Source organism: Protopterus annectens, chromosome 6.part0 (assembly GCF_019279795.1).
Source record: "Protopterus annectens isolate FY-2018-M chromosome 6.part0, PAN1.0, whole genome shotgun sequence".
In the NCBI taxonomy this organism is placed as follows: Eukaryota; Metazoa; Chordata; order Ceratodontiformes; family Protopteridae; genus Protopterus; species Protopterus annectens.
This window is the reverse complement of record NC_056737.1, coordinates 747,668,047-747,687,508: the sequence shown is the minus strand read 5'-3', so window position 1 is coordinate 747,687,508 and position 19,462 is coordinate 747,668,047. Positions and strand designations below refer to the sequence as shown.

General features: G+C 38.7%; 1 protein-coding gene across 1 annotated transcript in view; it reads left to right on the top strand.

The window, feature by feature from the left end:
- The window catches only part of PIK3C3 (phosphatidylinositol 3-kinase catalytic subunit type 3), a gene marked incomplete in the record, with an annotated part of 1,653,126 nt that overhangs the window by 684,281 nt on the left and 949,383 nt on the right, over nt 1-19,462 (top strand). Inside the window, 1 exon segment of the mRNA XM_044074431.1 lies at nt 10,548-10,733. Within this exon segment, the coding sequence (XP_043930366.1) occupies nt 10,548-10,733 (186 nt within the window).

Genomic DNA, 19,462 nt, shown 5'->3' with positions numbered 1-19,462 from the left:
ACTTGACTAACCACTTCTAGCTTGTCACTTCCCTCCTGCTTTCCTTGTGATGTTGGCTGTTTTATAACTTGCCCCGGTTGTCTCTTTCCTTAATCTCTTGATGTTCTTCATTCCACATTGCTGCAGTCCTAACTATTGGGTAGTCCGCTGTCCCAGTCGGCCCGAATACCAAAGTATATGGCTGACGTCGGTCAAGGCGCATTAGTCTGACGTCAGGACGTCAGGGTACTAATGCGCATGACCGACGTCATATCCTCAGTCTTTTTTGCCGCATGGTCCGATGCAGAAGCAGTTTTGCGAGTGCAGGTTGGCGTTCTGAAATTTTCTGAAGTCGGAGTTTCAGACCGAATCAGAGTTGGCTAAGTACCCCGTTGGGGAATATTTTGTTTTTTTCTTGCCTCAGTATTTAACCGGATGTCAGAAAAAGTGAATAACTGTATTTCTTGTGGGAAACAGATACCTCATAGGGATTACCATACCTTGTGTATACCTTGTTTAGGGCCTGAGCACGACGTTGTTGGATGCCGCTCTTGTGCTAGATTTAACAAACGCACCATTAAGAGAAGGTTAGACTGTGCCAGGTTAGTGTTTGGGAAGCGTTGTAATTATAAAATGCCGTCGGATTCTCCGACGCCCGCTTCGTCCAAAAAGCGCAAGGACAAAGCAGCAAAGCCTAGAGTGGAAGAACCGACAGTCCCGGACGTCGGTTCTTTAGAGGGCTCAGTGGAGCCGGAGGTTCTGCCAGGAATTTCTTTGGAGTCTCAGGGAGAGACTTTACTGTTACAGGATGTGTCCTCTCAGGAGGTAGGCCAGGCTGAAGGGGCTTCTCAGGTGGCTGTGCTTCCCTCTCCCTAAGGTGGTCAGAGCCTCCCCTTCTGTTTCCAAGGCTTCTTTGAGGGGCAGGCCAGGTTTAACTTCAGTGGGGGTTTCTCCTAGCTCTTCAGGATCTTTGCCTAAGAAACATATGCTTAAAATGGCAGAGGATTTGATTACTATGATTAGAGGTTCTATGCCCCCTCCTGATAAGAGGCCTAGGGTGGAACCTGAGTTTGAGAGTTTTGAGCAGTGTTCGGAGGCTTCTGAGTCTTCGGCTGAAGACTTGCAGGAGTTTCCTCCTTATTCTGATTCTGATGTGGATGATTCTACTCCTTCAGCATCTCCTCCTGAGGATTTTTCATTTTCAGAAACTCTGCATTCCATGAGGGAGCATTTTAAATGGGAAGGCCAAGATTTCTCTGATTCCAGGAAGAGGCTTAGGGAATTTTTGTTTTTACCCCAGCATAGGCCTTTAGCTATACCTCCTGTTCTGAATGTGGTGGAAGATGTTTTTGCAGAGGCTTCCCTGAACCCTGATTCTTTGCCTCCTGCCCCAGTTAAACCGGATAGGTACTATAGGGTGCCTGAAGCTCATAAGTATCTGTTTAAGAGTCCTAGGGCAGACCCGGAAACTGTCTCTCAGGGGCCTAAAGGTGTTAAGGCTTCTGTTGTTAAAAATCCTGTTCCTCCTGATAAAGAGGCAAGGGCTTTGGATAGATGGGGAAAGAAAGTGTATACTTCTTCCACTTTAGCCATGAGGGCGTTGAATTGCCAGTTTCACATGTTAAAATATCAAAATTATCTCCTTTCACAATTGAAGTCTAAGGTGGATGCTCTGGCAGAAGGTATTGAGTGTAAAGAGTTGCAGGATTTAGTTCATGTGTCTGAACAGGTGGGTAAGCATTCCTTGCAATGTGGTTTTGATGCTGTGCAGGCCTCCTCGAGGGTGGCTGCCACTGGTTCTGTTCTTCGTAGGCACTCCTGGTTGAGGGATCAGAATTTAGCTGAGCATGTTAAGACGAGGATTTTGGATGCTCCTTTACAGTCTGATGTGTTGTTTGGTTCGCCTGTGGAAGCAGTTTTAAAGAAAATGGAGGACAAGGCTAAGTCTATGCAAACTGTTAAAGATTTTTTGCAGGTGCAGCCTCCGAAGTTTAGTAGAAATTGGCCTGCTAAGGGATGGACATATCCTGCTTATGATTCCCAGTCTAGGGGTAGGTCTAGACGTGGTAGGGGCAGAGCTCAAGGTTCTTTTAGGCCTAGAACAGGAGTTCACCTGCTCAAACTTCTGGTGAAGGCAGGGGTCAGTCCTTTCGTAAACAGACCCAATGACCTACCTTTTCAGCTGCCAGTGCATTCTCGTCTGGCAGCACCTTTGGGAGGAAGGCTGGCTCTTTTCAAAGAAAATTGGGATTTAATTACCCAAGACAGATGGGTTTTGGATATCATTCACCACGGTTACAGGTTTTATTTCCATACCTTGCCTCCTTTCAAAGGCATGCCAGACATTCCTCCTCTACAAAGGAAAGAGGCTCACAAGCAAATTTCTCTGTTACTCCAAATAGGGGCCATTCAGCCAGTTCCTGTGCCAGAAAGGGGCCTAGGATTTTATTCTCGCCTGTTCCTAGTACCAAAGAAGGGGAACACGTGGAGACCAATTTTGGATTTGTCTATCCTCAACACTTATCTGGACATTCCCAAGTTCAAAATGTTGACGTTACAACAGCTTTTACCTCTGCTGGGCAAAGATCACTGGATGGTAACTTTAGATCTCAAGGAGGCTTACCTTCATGTGCCTATCAGACTAAGTTGCAGGAAGTATCTGCGTTTCCGAGCTGGAAATTCTCATTATCAGTTCTCTGCATTGCCCTTTGGCTTATCTACTGCGCCCAGAGTATTCACAAAGGTTCTGGCTCCAGTGATAGCTTACTTCAGGCTAAAAGGAATTCAAATCTATCCTTACTTGGACGACTGCCTGATTCTGGCTCAAGAAAAGGAAGACCTTTTACAGCATTTGGAATATGTGATAGCAGTGCTAAGATGCCTAGGGTATTCTGTGAACGAAATAAAGTCCAGTCTAGTACCCTCACAAGACATGTGCTTTCTGGGTGTGAGACTGAATACAGCAGCCCAGATGGCCTTTTTAACCCCGGACAAACAAAAGAATCTTTCCATTTACTTCCATCAACTAAGTCTTCAGTCCGGGCTGACTGCAAGGACAGTCCTTCAAGCCTTAGGGTTCATGGCATCTTGTATTCTGGTGCTTCCCAATGCCAAACTGCATATGAGGAAGCTACATATCTCAAAAATGTATGGACACAGCACTGCCAGGATTTGGACACTGTCATTCGAATAATACCTTGCATTCAACAGGAATTTTTGTGGTGGGCTCAGGAATGTCACCTAAACAAGGGACTCTCTGTGACCCGGCCAGAGGCGAGTCAGATTCTAACGACAGATGCCTCAGACATTGCTTGGGGAGCTCATCTAAATGGAAAGTGGATACAAGACAAGTGGCCTGCCAGATTACAGCATCTACATATCAACATGAAGGCGATGTTAGCAGTCCAGTTTGCATTAATGGCTTTCAGGGAGTTACTTCTTCCAGGGCAGGTGTTGATTCTAACAGACAACACAACTGTCATGTGGTACATCAACAAACAAGGGGGAACACATTCTTACCCGTTGTGCAGGCAAGCAATGATTTTATGGGAGACTGCGCTCAGCTTGCAACTAACTCTTCAGGCAAGGTTTCTGCCGGGAGCACAGAACTCCTTAGCAGATGTGTTAAGCAGACAAATCATGGATCCCCATGAGTGGAAACTGGATCTTCATGTATTTCAGACATTGACAGTGTCCTGGGGAACTCCAGACATAGATCTGTTCGCTTCTCCACTAAACCACCAGCTGCCAAAGTTTTGCACAAAGAGGTTTCATCACACAGCTTGGAAAGTGGATGCTCTTTCTTTCAGTTGGAAAAATCTTCATGTGTATGCCTTTCCACCTCTGCCTCTTCTCCCAAAGGTGCTCCTAAAGGTCAGACAAGACAAGCCAAGGATGATTTTAATAGCTCCAGATTGGCCTCGGCAACACTGGTACCCATTACTGAGGAGTCTGGTAAGGAAGCCTCCATGGCCTTTACCTTTGATTCCACACCTGTTGTCTCAGAGGACGGTCACCTGCTCAATGTCAAGCTTCACTCTCTTCATCTAACAGCCTGGCATATTCTGTTTTGAAACACAGCAGGTCTCAACTTCCTCAACAAGTTTTAAATGTGATTATGGAAGCCAGAAGACCTACTACAAGGAAAGTGTACGCATGAAAAATGGAAGAGATTTTTATTTTGGAGTGCAGCAAAGAATTTGGAGATTTCTGAGCCTAATTTGAGTGTGGCTCTTCAATATCTTACTGAGTTATTGGACAAAGGTTTGTCTTTCTCTTCCATTAAGATTCATGCTGCAGCAATTTCAGCTCACTATGATTGTGACCCACCATTGTTTTCGCATCCTTTGTTCAAGCAATTTCTTAGAGGGCAAAGAATATAAGACCCCCACGTGAGCTCCTACTCCTGCTTGGGATCTCAACTTTGTGTTGGAGAAACTTACTCTACAACCTTTTGAGCCTGCGGCTACTGCTGAATTGAAATACTTGTCATGGAAGACTGCTTTTTTGTTGGCCATTACTTCTGCAAGAAGGGTTTCTGAATTACAGGCCCTTATGGCGGTTGAGCCTTTTTTGATTTTCCATAAGGATAGAGTATCATTACGTACTAATCCTTCCTTTATGCCCAAGGTGGTTTCTAGTATAGCTTTAAACCAAACTATTCATTTGCCTACTTTTTATGCAGATCCCCAAAATAAGGGGGAAAAGATTTTGCACACTTTAGATGTACACAGGCAGTTGCGTTATTATTTAAGCAGGACTAAGGATTTTAGGCAGTCTCAGCAGTTGTTTGTTTCTTTTGCTTTGAGTTCACAGGGCAAGCCTGTATCAAAACAAACTATTTCTAAGTGGATTGGGTTTTGCATTGCATTTTGTTATTCCCATCATGGCAAGGAGATTCCAGCTGGGATTAGGCCTCATTCCACTAGGGCTACTGCCACTTCAACAGCATTTCTAAGGGTGTGGCAACTAAGGATATTTTGGAGGCAGCTACTTGGAGTTCAGTGCATACTTTCTCTAAGCATTACCACCTTCCTCTCTACTCTAAATCTAGGGCTGGTTTTGCCACAGCTATTTTGCAAGGCATGTTGACAGCTCCTGCTTCCTTATGATTTGCCAGCCTCCCTTACCTCTGCTTTGGGATTCTACCCAATAGTTAGGACTGCAGCAATGTGGAATGAAGAACATAGTACAGTTTTGTACCTACCATAAATGTAGATGTTCGAGGATCCACATTGCTGCAGTCCAATTTACCCTCCCTCCTTCCCCTCTGTGTTTAGGGGTGGTTGTGTGGGTGAGGTTATACTCTTGTAATTTTGTATATATTGTACATATTTTTGATGCAGGAGTGTTTGGTGTTTTTGGTTTTGACCTTGTCTTTGTAGGGTCTTCTGACATCTGGGGCAAGAAAAGACTGAGGATATGACGTCGGTCATGCGCATTAGTACCCTGACGTCCTGACGTCAGACTAATGCGCCTTGACCGACGTCAGCCATATACTTTGGTATTCGGGCTGACTGGGACAGTGGACTACCCAATAGTTAGGACTGCAGCAATGTGGATCCTCGAACATCTACATTTATGGTAGGTACAAAACTGTACTTTACTGCTGATTACACCTTTTCTTCCATTTTGGCTTTCTTCTTTTCATTGTTTCTGTGGATGCATCTTCCACTTTTTCTCTTTGCGTCCTCTTCAGTGTTATCTTATTTTCTGCCTTTTTCCCATATCTTTTAAACATCATCCTGTCTGCTGGCTACATGCTGCCTTCTTTCCAATCTCCCTTTATCCTTTCTCACCTAAATAACGAAAACTCTAACATCACACCTCTCAATATCTTTGCTGAAAAATTCTGGACAAAGCCAAAAGTAATGGGTGAGACAAAGGCCCAAAATCAGGGAGATATTTTAAATACTATTTTAACTTCAAGTAATAGGCCAACAAGTTTTGTGCCAGCATGCATTTTTGAACAGCATAAAGTATAAAACTGTAATGGCTGTCATTATTGGCTAACTATAATTCTCAGTAATTAATCAGAAAATCAACAATATTTTAAGTTCCCTTCCGGGGAAAAAACTTCCACATTTTATTTTTATGACAGAAAATTAACTTTTTTCTGTGAAATTATTCATTTTTAACCAAGAAAAAAATATTTTTATAGATGTCAGTTGACTTTTATTAATGCTTTAAAAGGAGAGCTAGTTTTGAGAAAAGAAGTTTTTAAAACAATCTTATTTTTTTTTCCTTGGTAAAAATTGTATTCTACTATTTTTAGTGGTAGGAGTAAAGATTTAGTGTTTTCTGAAAACAACTTTTTGAAGAATACTGCTGCCACTCTCCTCCAGTATTGAGGCATCATTTTTTGTTTTTTCCATGGGATATTGTACCTGTTTCTTGGTTCTTCCTTCTTCCAGTCACAAAAAGACTATTTTTAAGCGGCTTAGATCAATTCAGCAGGCTTCTCAACTGCCTCAACCCCATACTAGTGACACTGCTGTGGCCATTTCTGGTTACTTAGATCGTTTATCTGTTTTCTTGGCTCCCTCTGGTGTAGTCCTTCTAGCTGTCATGGTTCAAGGATTGTACATGTTTCTTTGCTGCTGTTGGAGTGCCTTTGGTGGGCAGGGGAGAACCACTCATCTGCCTAGTCAGCCTGCAACACCTGACTCTGGAGAGATTTTGCCTGTCAAAAGTAGGTCTGTTTCCTTCCAAAAAGATGTAAAAAGTTAAACATGTCATCTGTCTCAGTTTGAACATGAATGATTCATTGGACTTAGCTCAAGGTTTAGTTTGAGCTCTTGACCCATTGTGTTCAAATGTTTTTGGTAAGAGCAAAATGAATTCTTCTATATCTGAAGATTTTCAAGAATTTAAATAATAAAGTGATTGTGAAGGGACAACTTCTGTTTTCTTTCCTGATTTCTGATTCTGAGGAGAAAGTTGTTTCTGATAGTTCCTAAGAAGGATTTATTTTTCTGAAACCATATCCAGAGTGAATCAGTTGTTAGAGTGGGAATGTAATGATCTTTCAGTGTCTTTGAAGAAATATTATGATTTATTGTAACAGAAATTTTGTGAACTTACTCCAGTTCCACCTTTTCTTTCGGAATTGGAGGATGTATTTATTACAACCTGTAACTTGTCTGACAGCCATCCCCCCCCCCAGAAAGTAGATGGATTGTATAAAGTTCCTCACTCTTCTAACCCCATATCAGACCTAGCAATGGTTTAATTGGTAAACCCAGCTGCTGTTAAACATCTAGTTAATGCCAATCCTGCTGCATCTGATAAAGTTGGGAAAACCTTGGAAAGATTTGGGAAAAAGTGTATTTTTTTGCAATACTTATTTTTAGACTTTTCAGCTGTCAAGCTTATATGATAAAGTTTATGCTTATCGCCTTTGAGAATATGAGGTACATTGTGGCATATTATTTTCTAACCTGAGGAAGATTCATCTTTACTGTTATTGCTTCTGTGTCTCAAGTGACTGCACACTTTTTGAAATGTGCTTGTGATTCAGGTGATGCCACTACCAGACTTCTGCTACTAGAATTGCTAGGAGGAGATTTATTTGTTGTGTACTCAAAATCTTCTTGAGGATGTTAAAGATGAAATTTTGAGTTCTACCTTAGACAGAGAGGTGGTCTTTGAATCATCTTCTGCAGAAGTCCTAAAAAGTGTGATGAGAGAGAGGGAAGCTGATTCAGGGAGATTCACAAATGTCTCAGCTTTTTTTAAGAGGTCTAATGCTATTTCTGTATCTATATATATATATATATATATATATATATATATATATATATATATGTATAAAAAGCAGATACAGCAAACTGCTGGTAAGACGCCTTTTAGAAAGCAATGTTGGGGAGCTCCCCCCCAGAATAAAGGGCAGTCTTACAAATCTGAATCACTGTTCCCACCTTGGCAAACCTTTAATTCTTCTCAAAAATGTGAACTTCTGTTTCTCCCTTTAGCAACAGATAGTCTCAAATAAATGGGTTCTGCAGTTGAATCATCACAGACACAGATGACACTGGAAATTTCACCCTTCTTTTCAGGGGATTTCTCATCTGCCAGACCAAACTTCTGTTTTCCCTTTTAGTATTCAGCATTTGCTAACTTGGGAGATGATGGAAGTGGTCCCTCCTCCTTGATGGGAGAAGACTTTTATTCAGGAATGTTTCTGGTGCAAAAGAATGAAGCATCACAGAGACCATTTCAAGATCACAGGTCCAAAATTCAAAATGTTCTTCTCATGATCTGTTACCTCTTATCCCCTATGTTTTTTGGTAGCCCTTTATTTAGAAATTTTGTCACGTTCCTATAACACCAGATTTCAGACGCTTATTTAGGTTTTCTCTGTTGATCACACTTTTAATTCCCTGCATTACCCTTTGGGTTATCTACTGCTCTAAGAATATTTACAAAGTTCTAGCTCCAGTGATAGCCCACTACAAACTGCAAGGCTTTGCTAGGACAATTCTGTAGGTACTCCTGGACCTTCATTCTTCCTCCTCCCAGTCAGTTTAAGCTGTGGTAGTCTACCCATATAGTTAAGGCTACTGTAGGAGTAATGAAAAGTGAACATAGCATAGATGTCTGGGTGGTAACTGCTGCAGTAACTCTTCCTCCCTCCTCCTTCATGTTTTTGTTGCAAAGATGAGGACCTTTATTTTTATTTTTCTAGCATTAACCTTTTCGGGGTGGCATGAAAGTGCTGAGGGTCCTGGCATCCAAACCACTTTTGTTTCTATAGATCTGCTCAAGCTTCTTAACTGGGTGAATATAAGGTGTCCTCAAGCTTTGAAAGCTGGTTAGTTATTATATCCTTAGCATGATGTATCTCATTTAGGTAAGGCTACTGCAGCAGTGATCAGTCTAACATTTACTGTTACGGTAAGTTTAGTTACACAACTGTACGTTCATTTATCACTGTAGATTTTTGCTGAGTGACCTGCTTAAGAAATGAGAAAACAAATTGTTTTCCCCAGTTATGTTGTAGTGGCCAGAGCACAGACGAATGGGGATAGATGTCTTCTTGAAATCTTGGAATGTTCTTTTTGCATGCACCTTTCATGTTTATCATTTGCATTTTGTTGAAGTCAAATTTAGAGAATTCCAGGATCATCCTTGCTGTATTGATGATTTTTGAAAGTGAAAGAGGGTTTTCTGTTTTGTTTACTGCTTGATAGAGGGGTAATTTATCTTGCATTTTGTTCTCGTCCTTAGTCCTGCTTTAACAAAATTTCCATTTGCATCTTAAGGCTTAGCTCCTTCATAAGGTTTTTTTTACTCGATATTTGTTGTCAGAGGAAGCTTGTCAATTTTTTTTATTCAGTGGCACATAAGCTTTCAACATTATTATTTTTTGTGCAATCCTTTTGTGATAATGTTCTTATTTTTGAATCCAAGTTTATTGCTTCAAAATAGTATCCAAACTTGCATATTAATTAATGTTCTGGCTTGGATTTATTTTCTTTCACTCGTACTTCCTTCAGTGTAGTTGTAGTATAGAATATTCTATTTCCAGTTTTCCTTATTTTAACACACCAGCCTCTTTTTGATGCTCTTTTTGCAGATCTGTGTGGGAGTTTTCCCATTTGTAGGAAACATTTCACAAGACATCTGAAAGTTAGGTAGTTTTAAGAAGTGAAAAAGAACCATATACAGAGATTTTGTAGTGGAAGTTCTAAAATCAATCCTTTATTTTTAATCTCCTACAGACCATGTTGGACTGTGTTTGTGTTCATGGGACTTAAAATCTATGTATATAGTTTAGAAAGTTAAGAAACATGTTAAAACTTATGAAATAGTAAAATTCAGCTTTTAGTTATCCTTCTGAGGGAAGGTCACCTGTTTTATTTGGGGATCAAAGTCTGAGCATATTACTGGTAAACATCCCTTTTAGTCCCACCTCAAGGGATGATGGTTTGAGCCATAAGTGAAGAGGAAATGAACATTATCAACATAGTTAATAATTTAATTTAGTTATTTGCATAACTTTTGCTTACAAATTTAACCAAATGGAAGATCTAAAGAAAAGGAATCCATTTGATTTTACCAGCTTTAGTAGTATCTCTGAAAAATCTGAAATAATTGTAAGCATTCTCATGTAAGAGCTTTTTCTGTCTAGCTTGTTATAGGAAGGAGATGCATCAGAGTGCATGTCACTGACATTTCCTGGCAAGAATGTTTTAGTGTTTGTAAACATAAATCAAACTGGTATATTCCATCTATAAACGTACTGCTTTATGTTGATGATGTGCAGTCATCTGAAAGGTCCCCTCAAAAGTACTGTAAGTAATCAGTTGCAGGATTATTTCAGTGCATTGAAAGAGTAGTTTAAGGTCATGGCTCCAGTCTTTCTGGATTGCGTATGTATCCACTTAACAAATTAGCAGACACATTATTTATGGGAATGATTTATGCTAGTGTGTAATGGTCTTCCTTTATATTTTATTTTTATGATTTTAGTGCTTATTCTTATATGTATAGTTCCAGAAGCTCTTGATAGTTTTCTCAGTTTTTCAGTGTTTTTAAAGACACCTATGTTTTTTTTCTGACAACAGGCCCTTACAAAGTTTTTGAAGTGTGTCAACTGGGATCTACCTCAGGAAGCAAAACAGGCACTGGAGCTGTTAGGGAAATGGAAACCAATGGATGTAGAGGATGCATTGGAACTATTATCTTCCCAGTTTACAAACCCTTCAGTGCGACGTTACGCTGTTACTAGACTTCAGCAAGCTGATGATGAGGTAGGTGCTGGAGCTGACTTTGTTCTTTTGTATTCCACTTACAAAGTAACTTGAAATTTATATATATATATATATATATATATATATATATATATATATATATATATATATATATATATATATATATGTATGTATACATATATATATATATATATATATATATATATATATATATATATACATACACACATATATATATATGTATATATATATATATATATATATATATATGTGTGTGTGTGTGTTAATAATAGTATAAATTAAATAAAAATGTGGTAGAATTAAGAAAGAAGGTTGGTACGAGGAAAACATGATACAGATTATTTAGATGAATTGACAAATGTTAAAGTATTCAGAGTACAGAAGAATAACCACAAGAAACACGACCAAATATAAAATAAAACCAAGCTGTTCAGGAACCCCAGGACTGGCTCACTAACACAGTAATTTATTAATGTAACAAATCAACACAAGCACTTTCGCCCTGCTACAGTGCAATGCTTTATCAAGTAAATAGAAACAAGAACAACCACAATCGTTTGTTTACCCCATTCCTTAAAAAGGCACCAAACTGTCTTAAAGATACATGATCTAAAAAAACTGTGTAGTTAACAATAAAGTCAAGTCAGTGTTAAAGTATTGTAGAAGAAGGGAAATCTCACAGAATTAGAAAAGGGGCTTATGCAGAGAGCTGAAATAAAAATACGGTAGTACTTAGACAGTATGCTTGAATTTAGAAAGGTTGGTGATAAATTGCTACTTTTTGGTAACTGCTGTAGAGTCAAAAACCCAAGGCAGACAAAAGTAGAAACGTTTAGGGACTCTATGACACTAAAGATAATTAGAGCTCCTCAGTGGGTATTAGAGATAGTTTTGGACATTTTATAAAAAATTGTATAAAGAAGAGGAATGGGGAGACCAAGAAAAGGCACAACTAGAAATATTTATGGAAGATTTAGTTAATGCCAAAGTTTATTGAAGGTAAGCCTCAGCAACTATTTTTTTTAATTTATACTTTGTTGACCAGGTTAATCCCACTAGCCTTGTAGCCTCTTCACAGGGCAGATCAGAGATGGTATTTGGACTGCTGGGGGAAATTTAGTTAGGGCATCACAGAATGTCCCCTACTGTTTTTTCAATCAGAGCCATGAGATCTTTTACCTCTACCTGAGCTACTACTAATTCAAGCTAATAGCATCTTGGTTTAACATCTCATCTGAAAGCTGACACACACAGAAGTGCAACACCCACCTTATGCTGCACTGCAGTGTCAGCAGTCTATCTACATGGTGTAGAAATAGAACCTACAGCCTTCTCCACCAAAGGTGAGTGCGCTGCCTGTAGCAGTACTGAGAACTGTTAATGGCTGTAGCTAAAATAGGAAGAGAGAAATTAAAAAAAAAAAAGTGATGTATAGCACAGCGGATAGTGTTCTTACCTCACAACAAGAGGTTTTCTGGTTCAGTTCTGTGCTGGGGTGTCTTCTGTGCATAGTCTGCATGTCATTCCTGTGTTTGCGTGGTTTCCTTTGGATGTCCCAGTTTCCTCCCACATTCCAGGACATGCTGTAGGTGGATTGGACACACTGAAGTGGCCATAACTGTGAGTGTGGGTGAGAGTGTGTGGTATGGAAAAACTGCCATGACAAGGCTTAGCCACCCAGAGGTGTGAAGCTTGGCTGTAGATGATTCACTGTTAAAGTGACACCCCAATCTCATATGCAAAAATGGGAAAAAGAGGTTGTGGATGGATGGATATAATTAATCAGTAGTGAAGTATTCAAGAATAGAGGGTATTCCTGTGGAAATTATGACATAAACAGTGATAAAGATATATAAGACATTTTCACAATATTTAAATGAGAGGAGGCGACTGCTGCAGTCTTAGAAGAAAGGTGTGGTGGCTGTGTTACCCAAAGATGGGAAAGACACATATTCATCGTTCCCACTGCCCCAGTGGCATTTTGAATTTTCTGTCACGGTAACCCAATCCTGGCCAGCTTTCAAAAGATTAGACTCCCCTCCCTGTCTCACCCTGTGACAGCTGATTGGCTAAACATATTCTGAGGGGAAACCTTCAGCTGTGACAGAAATTAAGTGTTTAGTCTTTCTGACACCCAAAGAAGAAAGTCCTATGACTCTACATCAGATATGGTGATGATTTTTTCAGTTTACTGCTTATATAAACCAAATTGGGGGACTCCCTTCCTCTCCTTTTATTGTTAGATTTGTTGTTCTCTTTTTGTTTTTATGTTTATTAAACAAAATATTTATTCTAATGTATTTCTGGCAGTGTTTACAGTAATTTCTGTGGGAATTTCTGCTTGTAGCAGTGCTCATTTGGCTTCTGTCTTTGGCAACTGATTTTTTTTTTTGCAGTTTCTAAAGAAAATTTCAGTATTTCTCTCAGAAATGAAGTACTGTATTGGACACTAGAGGCCTGTCTTTACTGTTGTTACTCTGCTTTAGTTTCATCTTTTGACAGGAAAATATTGCAGAACTTTTTCAACATTTATACATTGTTTACTTTATGTATGACTCTACTCTGTGTTTTTAACATTGAATCATGATTTTACTACATATTACATTATTTGAATGTAGTGTGGCGATTATTCTCTGTCTAACAACAAAATACTTTATTGCTGTTTAATATGGTTAGTGTATGGAGCTAATTTTTATCACTGATTTGGCATATTGCTTTCTTTGGTATATGGACTTTGTGTACTGAAAATTCTTTAATTTCTGTCTGTAAAATAATTCTGAACACATTTCAAATAGTTTTTGTGATAGTAGCATAATTTTTCATAGTTTGTGACAAACCGAAATGCTGCCAGCCCAGCTAGTTGGAATTTTGTAAATAATTGTATGACACTTGAAAATATTAATATGATTTATAGAGAAATGTGACACTGCCACCCCAGCTGTCTGGAATTTTTGAAATAATCATATGTCAATTGTGAATATTAATATGATTTATATTTTATTTTATTTATTTATTTTACATTTGTTGACCGGGATAGTCCGACTGGATACATGTCCATTTTCAGCGGAGGCCCGGGGAGAAAAGCTCCACATAGATAGTAAGTTACATTCATATTAGACAGACAACATATCACTACATTTGATCACAATCTGTTTCTCACTTCATTTGAAAAGAACATTCCAGAAACAAGTTGCTCCTGTACAGAGTCCTGTTGGTTGCCGCTCATAATCTCTTCAGGATAGAATGGTAACCCCACCCTAATTTATGTCTTGTTACTTAACGGACATTTTACCCATTTAATTTTTATTTATTTTATTTTATTTTAATATACTTGTCTTACAGATGTAAGAGAACTATATGTTACCAGTATATTAAACTACTGGTGCAGAAGTGTGTGTTTTGAACTGTATGTTCTGTACTGAGCTTTAGGTATGTAACCACAATGTACCCTACTGGAAAAGAACAGAGTTAACTTGCAAACTCTTTAAGAAAATAAGTGGATTGTTCTACATTTGTGTTTATCTTCCAGTTTCACTGAAGGAGACAGGATATCTACAGCTAGAGATTTCTTTCTGTTGTCTTGAAACATAAATAATTACTAGGTTTCAAATGTAAAAGTGTTTAACTGTTTTACCCAAAATTCTGAGAGATATGTACTTCTGACACAGAGGTGATAAATTCTAAGTTTCTGTTAGCCTGGGAACTGAAGGCAGGTGACAAGAGTAATGTCACCCTGGCTAACCCAGCAGTAATGTGTATTATTAATTTAAGAACTATCTCAGAGTGTGAGTCTGTGCATTTTGTATTTGTCTTTGAATCTGACGACATCTTCTCATCAGCACTTATCTTGCTAGTAGTAAGTAACTAGGCAAAAGTGATTTCTCTTATATATAGATAGGAATATAATAAAGATTAGTTTAGATGTTTTCTGCATTTATTTGAGACTGTCCTGCAATGTTGTTTTAAAATATTTCCTTTGATTCTGAACTCTGTAGTCACTGTGCTTGAGTTATTGAGTATTGTTTTGTTCTTTTATTTATTATTATTAAATATATTTAAACCTTTTAATTGTGACTGTTTTTTAGAGATAGTTAAGGTCTTAAGAGTACTTGCATATGTATTTAATGACACTGTATAGGCCACTCCTAAATAGCCTTGGCCTTGGTCACACAATTTGGATAATAGTGACACTACACAATAAGATTGGTCACTTTTGGGAAGAGCCTTAAAGTAGCTGATAAGGGGTTCTGGTGGCAGTGCTAACTACCTTATGGTCTGGGCAGAAGGAGGCATAGCTAGTAAACCTATGCCAGCCTTTCCCAGGTGTGTGTTTGTGTATAAATCAAATCTCAAAGTGTGTGTGTGTGTGTGTGTGTGTGTGTGTGTGTGTGTGTGTGTGTGTGTGTGTGTGTGTGTGTGTGTGTGTGTGTGTGAGTGTGTGTGAGTGTGTGAGTGTGTGAGTGTGTGAGTGTGTGAGTGTGTGAGTGTGTGAGTGTGTGAGTGTGTGAGTGTGTGTGAGTGTGTGAGTGTGTGAGTGTGTGTGTCAGTGTCAGCTACTTGGGCAGGGACATGAAGCACTGGTTGGACAGAGAGAGTGCTGGGAGGACTTGGCTTGGAACCCTGGCTAAGGACACAACTCTACAACTGTGCCAGTGGGGGAGTCATATTGGGCATCTGGAGAGAGAGAGGGAGAAACCAGCCCCAGACTGTGATCTCTGTGTGCTCTTAAGGGAAATTGTACTTTACGGTATGTGTACTAGTCATCCTCCCAATGTGTACGTCCCTCAATGGTGCTGTCGGTGAGGCTCCTTGATTACTGGACCAGTGCAGGGGTGTCACTGTTTAGTTGTGACATTCATATTACTAGAAACTTTAAGTGATTATTGTGATGCATTATTCAGTACTGTCAGTTTATTATTCTGTTGGTATACTTTCCCCTGACTTGATGTATCCTGCCTGTTGTAACCCCCTCCCCCATCAAATCTGAAAAGAGAAAAAATAAAAATATACCACAGAATATGGTTAGTGATTTTGTCAGGACCACTGCTTAGCCTTTAGACAACTTATGATGTTCTTCGTGTTTCACTGTTGCATTCATCACACTTTGGTTATCTGCCTGCAGGTAGCCCTCAGTCGGCCCGAATACCAGAGTGTTGGGATTTCTGCGTCAGATGCTGTCACTTCTTCCATGACGTCAGGTTGTCAGGGGTATAAAACATGCAGCCAATGCCATTCAATCAGCTTTTCTTGTCGTGTTGGAGTCCGTAGCAGAAGCAGTTCACAAGTGCCTGTTGGCCGCTACCTGACATTTTCGTTGTTCAAGTTTCAAACCTGAAGTCTTCTAAAGCAAAGTATCCTGTTGGGGATCCTTTTTTCTTGGTCTAACTGATATCAGAAAAAGTTAACAATTTTCTTGTCTGTGGAAAGCAAATACCTCACAGAGATTTTCGTTCTTACTGCATCATCTGTTTAGGCCCAGACCATGACGTTCCTCATTGTTGGTTTTGTGTCTTGTTTAACGCCCGAACTATTCGTCGTCGGGCTGTATTTGTCGCTAAATTCTTTCGCTCTCGGTCTCCGTATTCTGAAATGGCTTCGATAAGCCATCCGACTACCGATCTTCCAAAAAAACGTAAGGATAAAGACAGAGATAGACCGCATAGGTCCAAAACTGCCGACAACGCTTCCGTTAAGCTAGTCACCATTCCGCTGGTACTCAGTGAGGTGCCTTCGCAACCCCTGAGACCTGCTTCTACAGTTTCACAGGCCTCTGCTGACACCCATTCGGAGTCTGGTATGCCGCGAGATGCTTCTTCGACTATGGAACCTGCGGATGTCTCTACCTTGAATGGGGTCCGTAGCCGCTGTGGAGACACCAGCTTCTGAGGGTGTATTCAGATCTTCCGATGTTTGTATTAAACCGGCAACTTCATTTTTTACTAAAACTACCGGGTTTCGCAGGCCCAGAGTTCACACTACGCCTAGAAAATTGACAACCAAAGCACATGCTCAGGCTCCCATGCCACAGAATCAAATGCTTGGAATGGCCAGAGACCTTATAACCTTAATTAGGGGAAGCCAGCCTCCCCCCTCTAAAAGACAAATAATTGATTTTCCTTCTGATTCTACAGACCATGAGTCTGATGGATTTTTCTTTTGGTGAAACCTTGCATACGTTAAGAGAGCATTTCCACTGGGAATGCCAGGACTACCCTTAGTCCAAAAAGAGACTCAGAGAATTTTTAGACTTGCCTCAGCACAGGCCTCTAGCTATTCCTCCTGTCCTGAATATATAGTCTTCATGGAATCCAGTCTTACTCCTGATACTTTACCACCAGCTCCTAGAAAGCCTAACAGGTACTACAGAGTGCCTGACTCTTGTCTCTTTAAGAATCCCACTGCAGATCCAGAGACCATTTCCCAGGTACCTAAAGGCATTAAGACTACTACAGCTAAAAACCCTACCCCTTCGGACAGGGATTCTAGAGCTTTAGAAAGATGGGGTAAGGAGGTATATACCTCTGCAACTCTTGCCATCAGGGCTTTGAATTGTCAGTTTCACATGTTGAAGTACCAGCTGCATATTATGGGACTAATTAAACAAAAAAATGTTGTTGCTTCCAGATTGTACAGAAAACAAAGATTTATAAGAGTTAATGGATTCTGCAAACCAAGTTAGTAAACATACTTTGCAGTGTGGCTTTGATGCCTTAGAAGTATCTTGCAGGGCTGCTGTCACTGGGTTTGTACTGAGAAGGCATGTTTGGCTGAAGGAACAAATCTTGCCAGACCATGTCAAAGCAAAATTACTAGATGCTCCATTAAAAGAGGAACGTTTGTTTGGCACAAAAGCAGAAGAAGTTTTTAAAAAGATGGAGGAAAATGCTAAATCTATGCAAACTGTTAACGATTTCTTATAGGTGCAGCCACCTAGATTCAGTAGGCATTGGCCTTCTAAAAACTGGTAATTTCAAGTCCCTAGTAAGCAGCAACAATCAGAACCTTGACTCCTAGAATTTGGTGCACAATCTTCTTTATTTCGAATAAAACTGGACCACAACGAAAACAGTAAAAACAGTTATGAACAGCAGTACTAAGCGCTTTCACCCTTCCATGTTAGGGCATCATCAGAGTACAAAATATATTAACCTAGAACGTCCCTTAAATACTGATACTTTAATTACTTGATTAGGTCAATCAACACTCAATAACAAAAGGTTTGTTCTGCGTTGGCAATGAATGCGGAATGCAATTAGACTAATAAATAAAATTGAACTACTAGTAAAAACAATAACCAAGAGTTTTAACTCATATATCACTTAATTATAAGATTTTAAAATTTTTTGTTCATACAACAAATCCTCACACTAACGTAAACATATTGTGTAAATTTGTTTTTATATTTATATATATATTACAAGACAAATTTAAATAAATTGTGTAGTTGTGAATTGATGTACTGAACATGATTACAAGTAGTGTTAATTATTAAATATAATAAATATATATATAATAAATATGTAAATAAACTAAATAAAACTTATTATTAAAATTTTATTTTTATGTTTATGTTACAAATCAATTTTGAGTAAGTTTTGTTTTAATGATGTTTAGCAAGTTTAAATAAGTTATACAATAATAAATTAACATAGTAAACATGTTTCAATAAATATTAAGTATAATAAATATGTAAATGGAATAAATAAAACATGTTAAAAATGGGAATAAGGAAATTATTTAACAAATTTGTAACAAAAAGTTATGATGGTTTAAGAAAATATATACATGTTATGCATTTAGTTGGTAAATCTCTAGTTAAATAACTACTTTTATGAGTGTATGTGAAAAATGTACATATGGATAAAAGAACTGTGAAGAACATATGTATATAAAAAATGTTTAAAATGTATGTAAAGAAAGTATATGAAACATTGTAGGTGTCTTGTAATATATATATATAAATATAAAAACAAATTTACACAATATGTTTACGTTAGTGTGAGGATTTGTTGTATGAACAAAAAATTTTAAAATCTTATAATTAAGTGATATATGAGTTAAAACTCTTGGTTATTGTTTTTACTAGTAGTTCAATTTTATTTATTAGTCTAATTGCATTCCGCATTCATTGCCAACGCAGAACAAACCTTTTGTTATTGAGTGTTGATTGACCTAATCAAGTAATTAAAGTATCAGTATTTAAGGGACGTTCTAGGTTAATATATTTTGTACTCTGATGATGCCCTAACATGGAAGGGTGAAAGCGCTTAGTACTGCTGTTCATAACTGTTTTTACTGTTTTCGTTGTGGTCCAGTTTTATTCGAAATAAAGAAGATTGTGCACCAAATTCTAGGAGTCAAGGTTCTGATTGTTGCTGCTTACTAGTTTTGGTTGGAAGTGTGTTTTACAGTTATTTTTCGTCAGATTCCTGTTCGAACCTAGATTGTGGATATGTGCCGGACCTAAACGGATCAAAAGTTACTGGTAACACTGTTACGTGAATTACAGTTTTGTGACTTGACAGTATTGCAAACAATTCTAAAAGAACGTCCCTGTGTTTAAACTGCTTTTTAATTGAACCCAGCAAACTACACTACAACGAACTACTTGGTGAACATTCTGTATTTAGCTTTATGGAATTTCAGCGTTCGTGGTATCGTGCGCAACTTGCTAAGTAAGCCTGTATTCAGTGTTTAAAAAAATATAAAGTGATATCAACACAGTATTATTTGGTGAACTCTATATA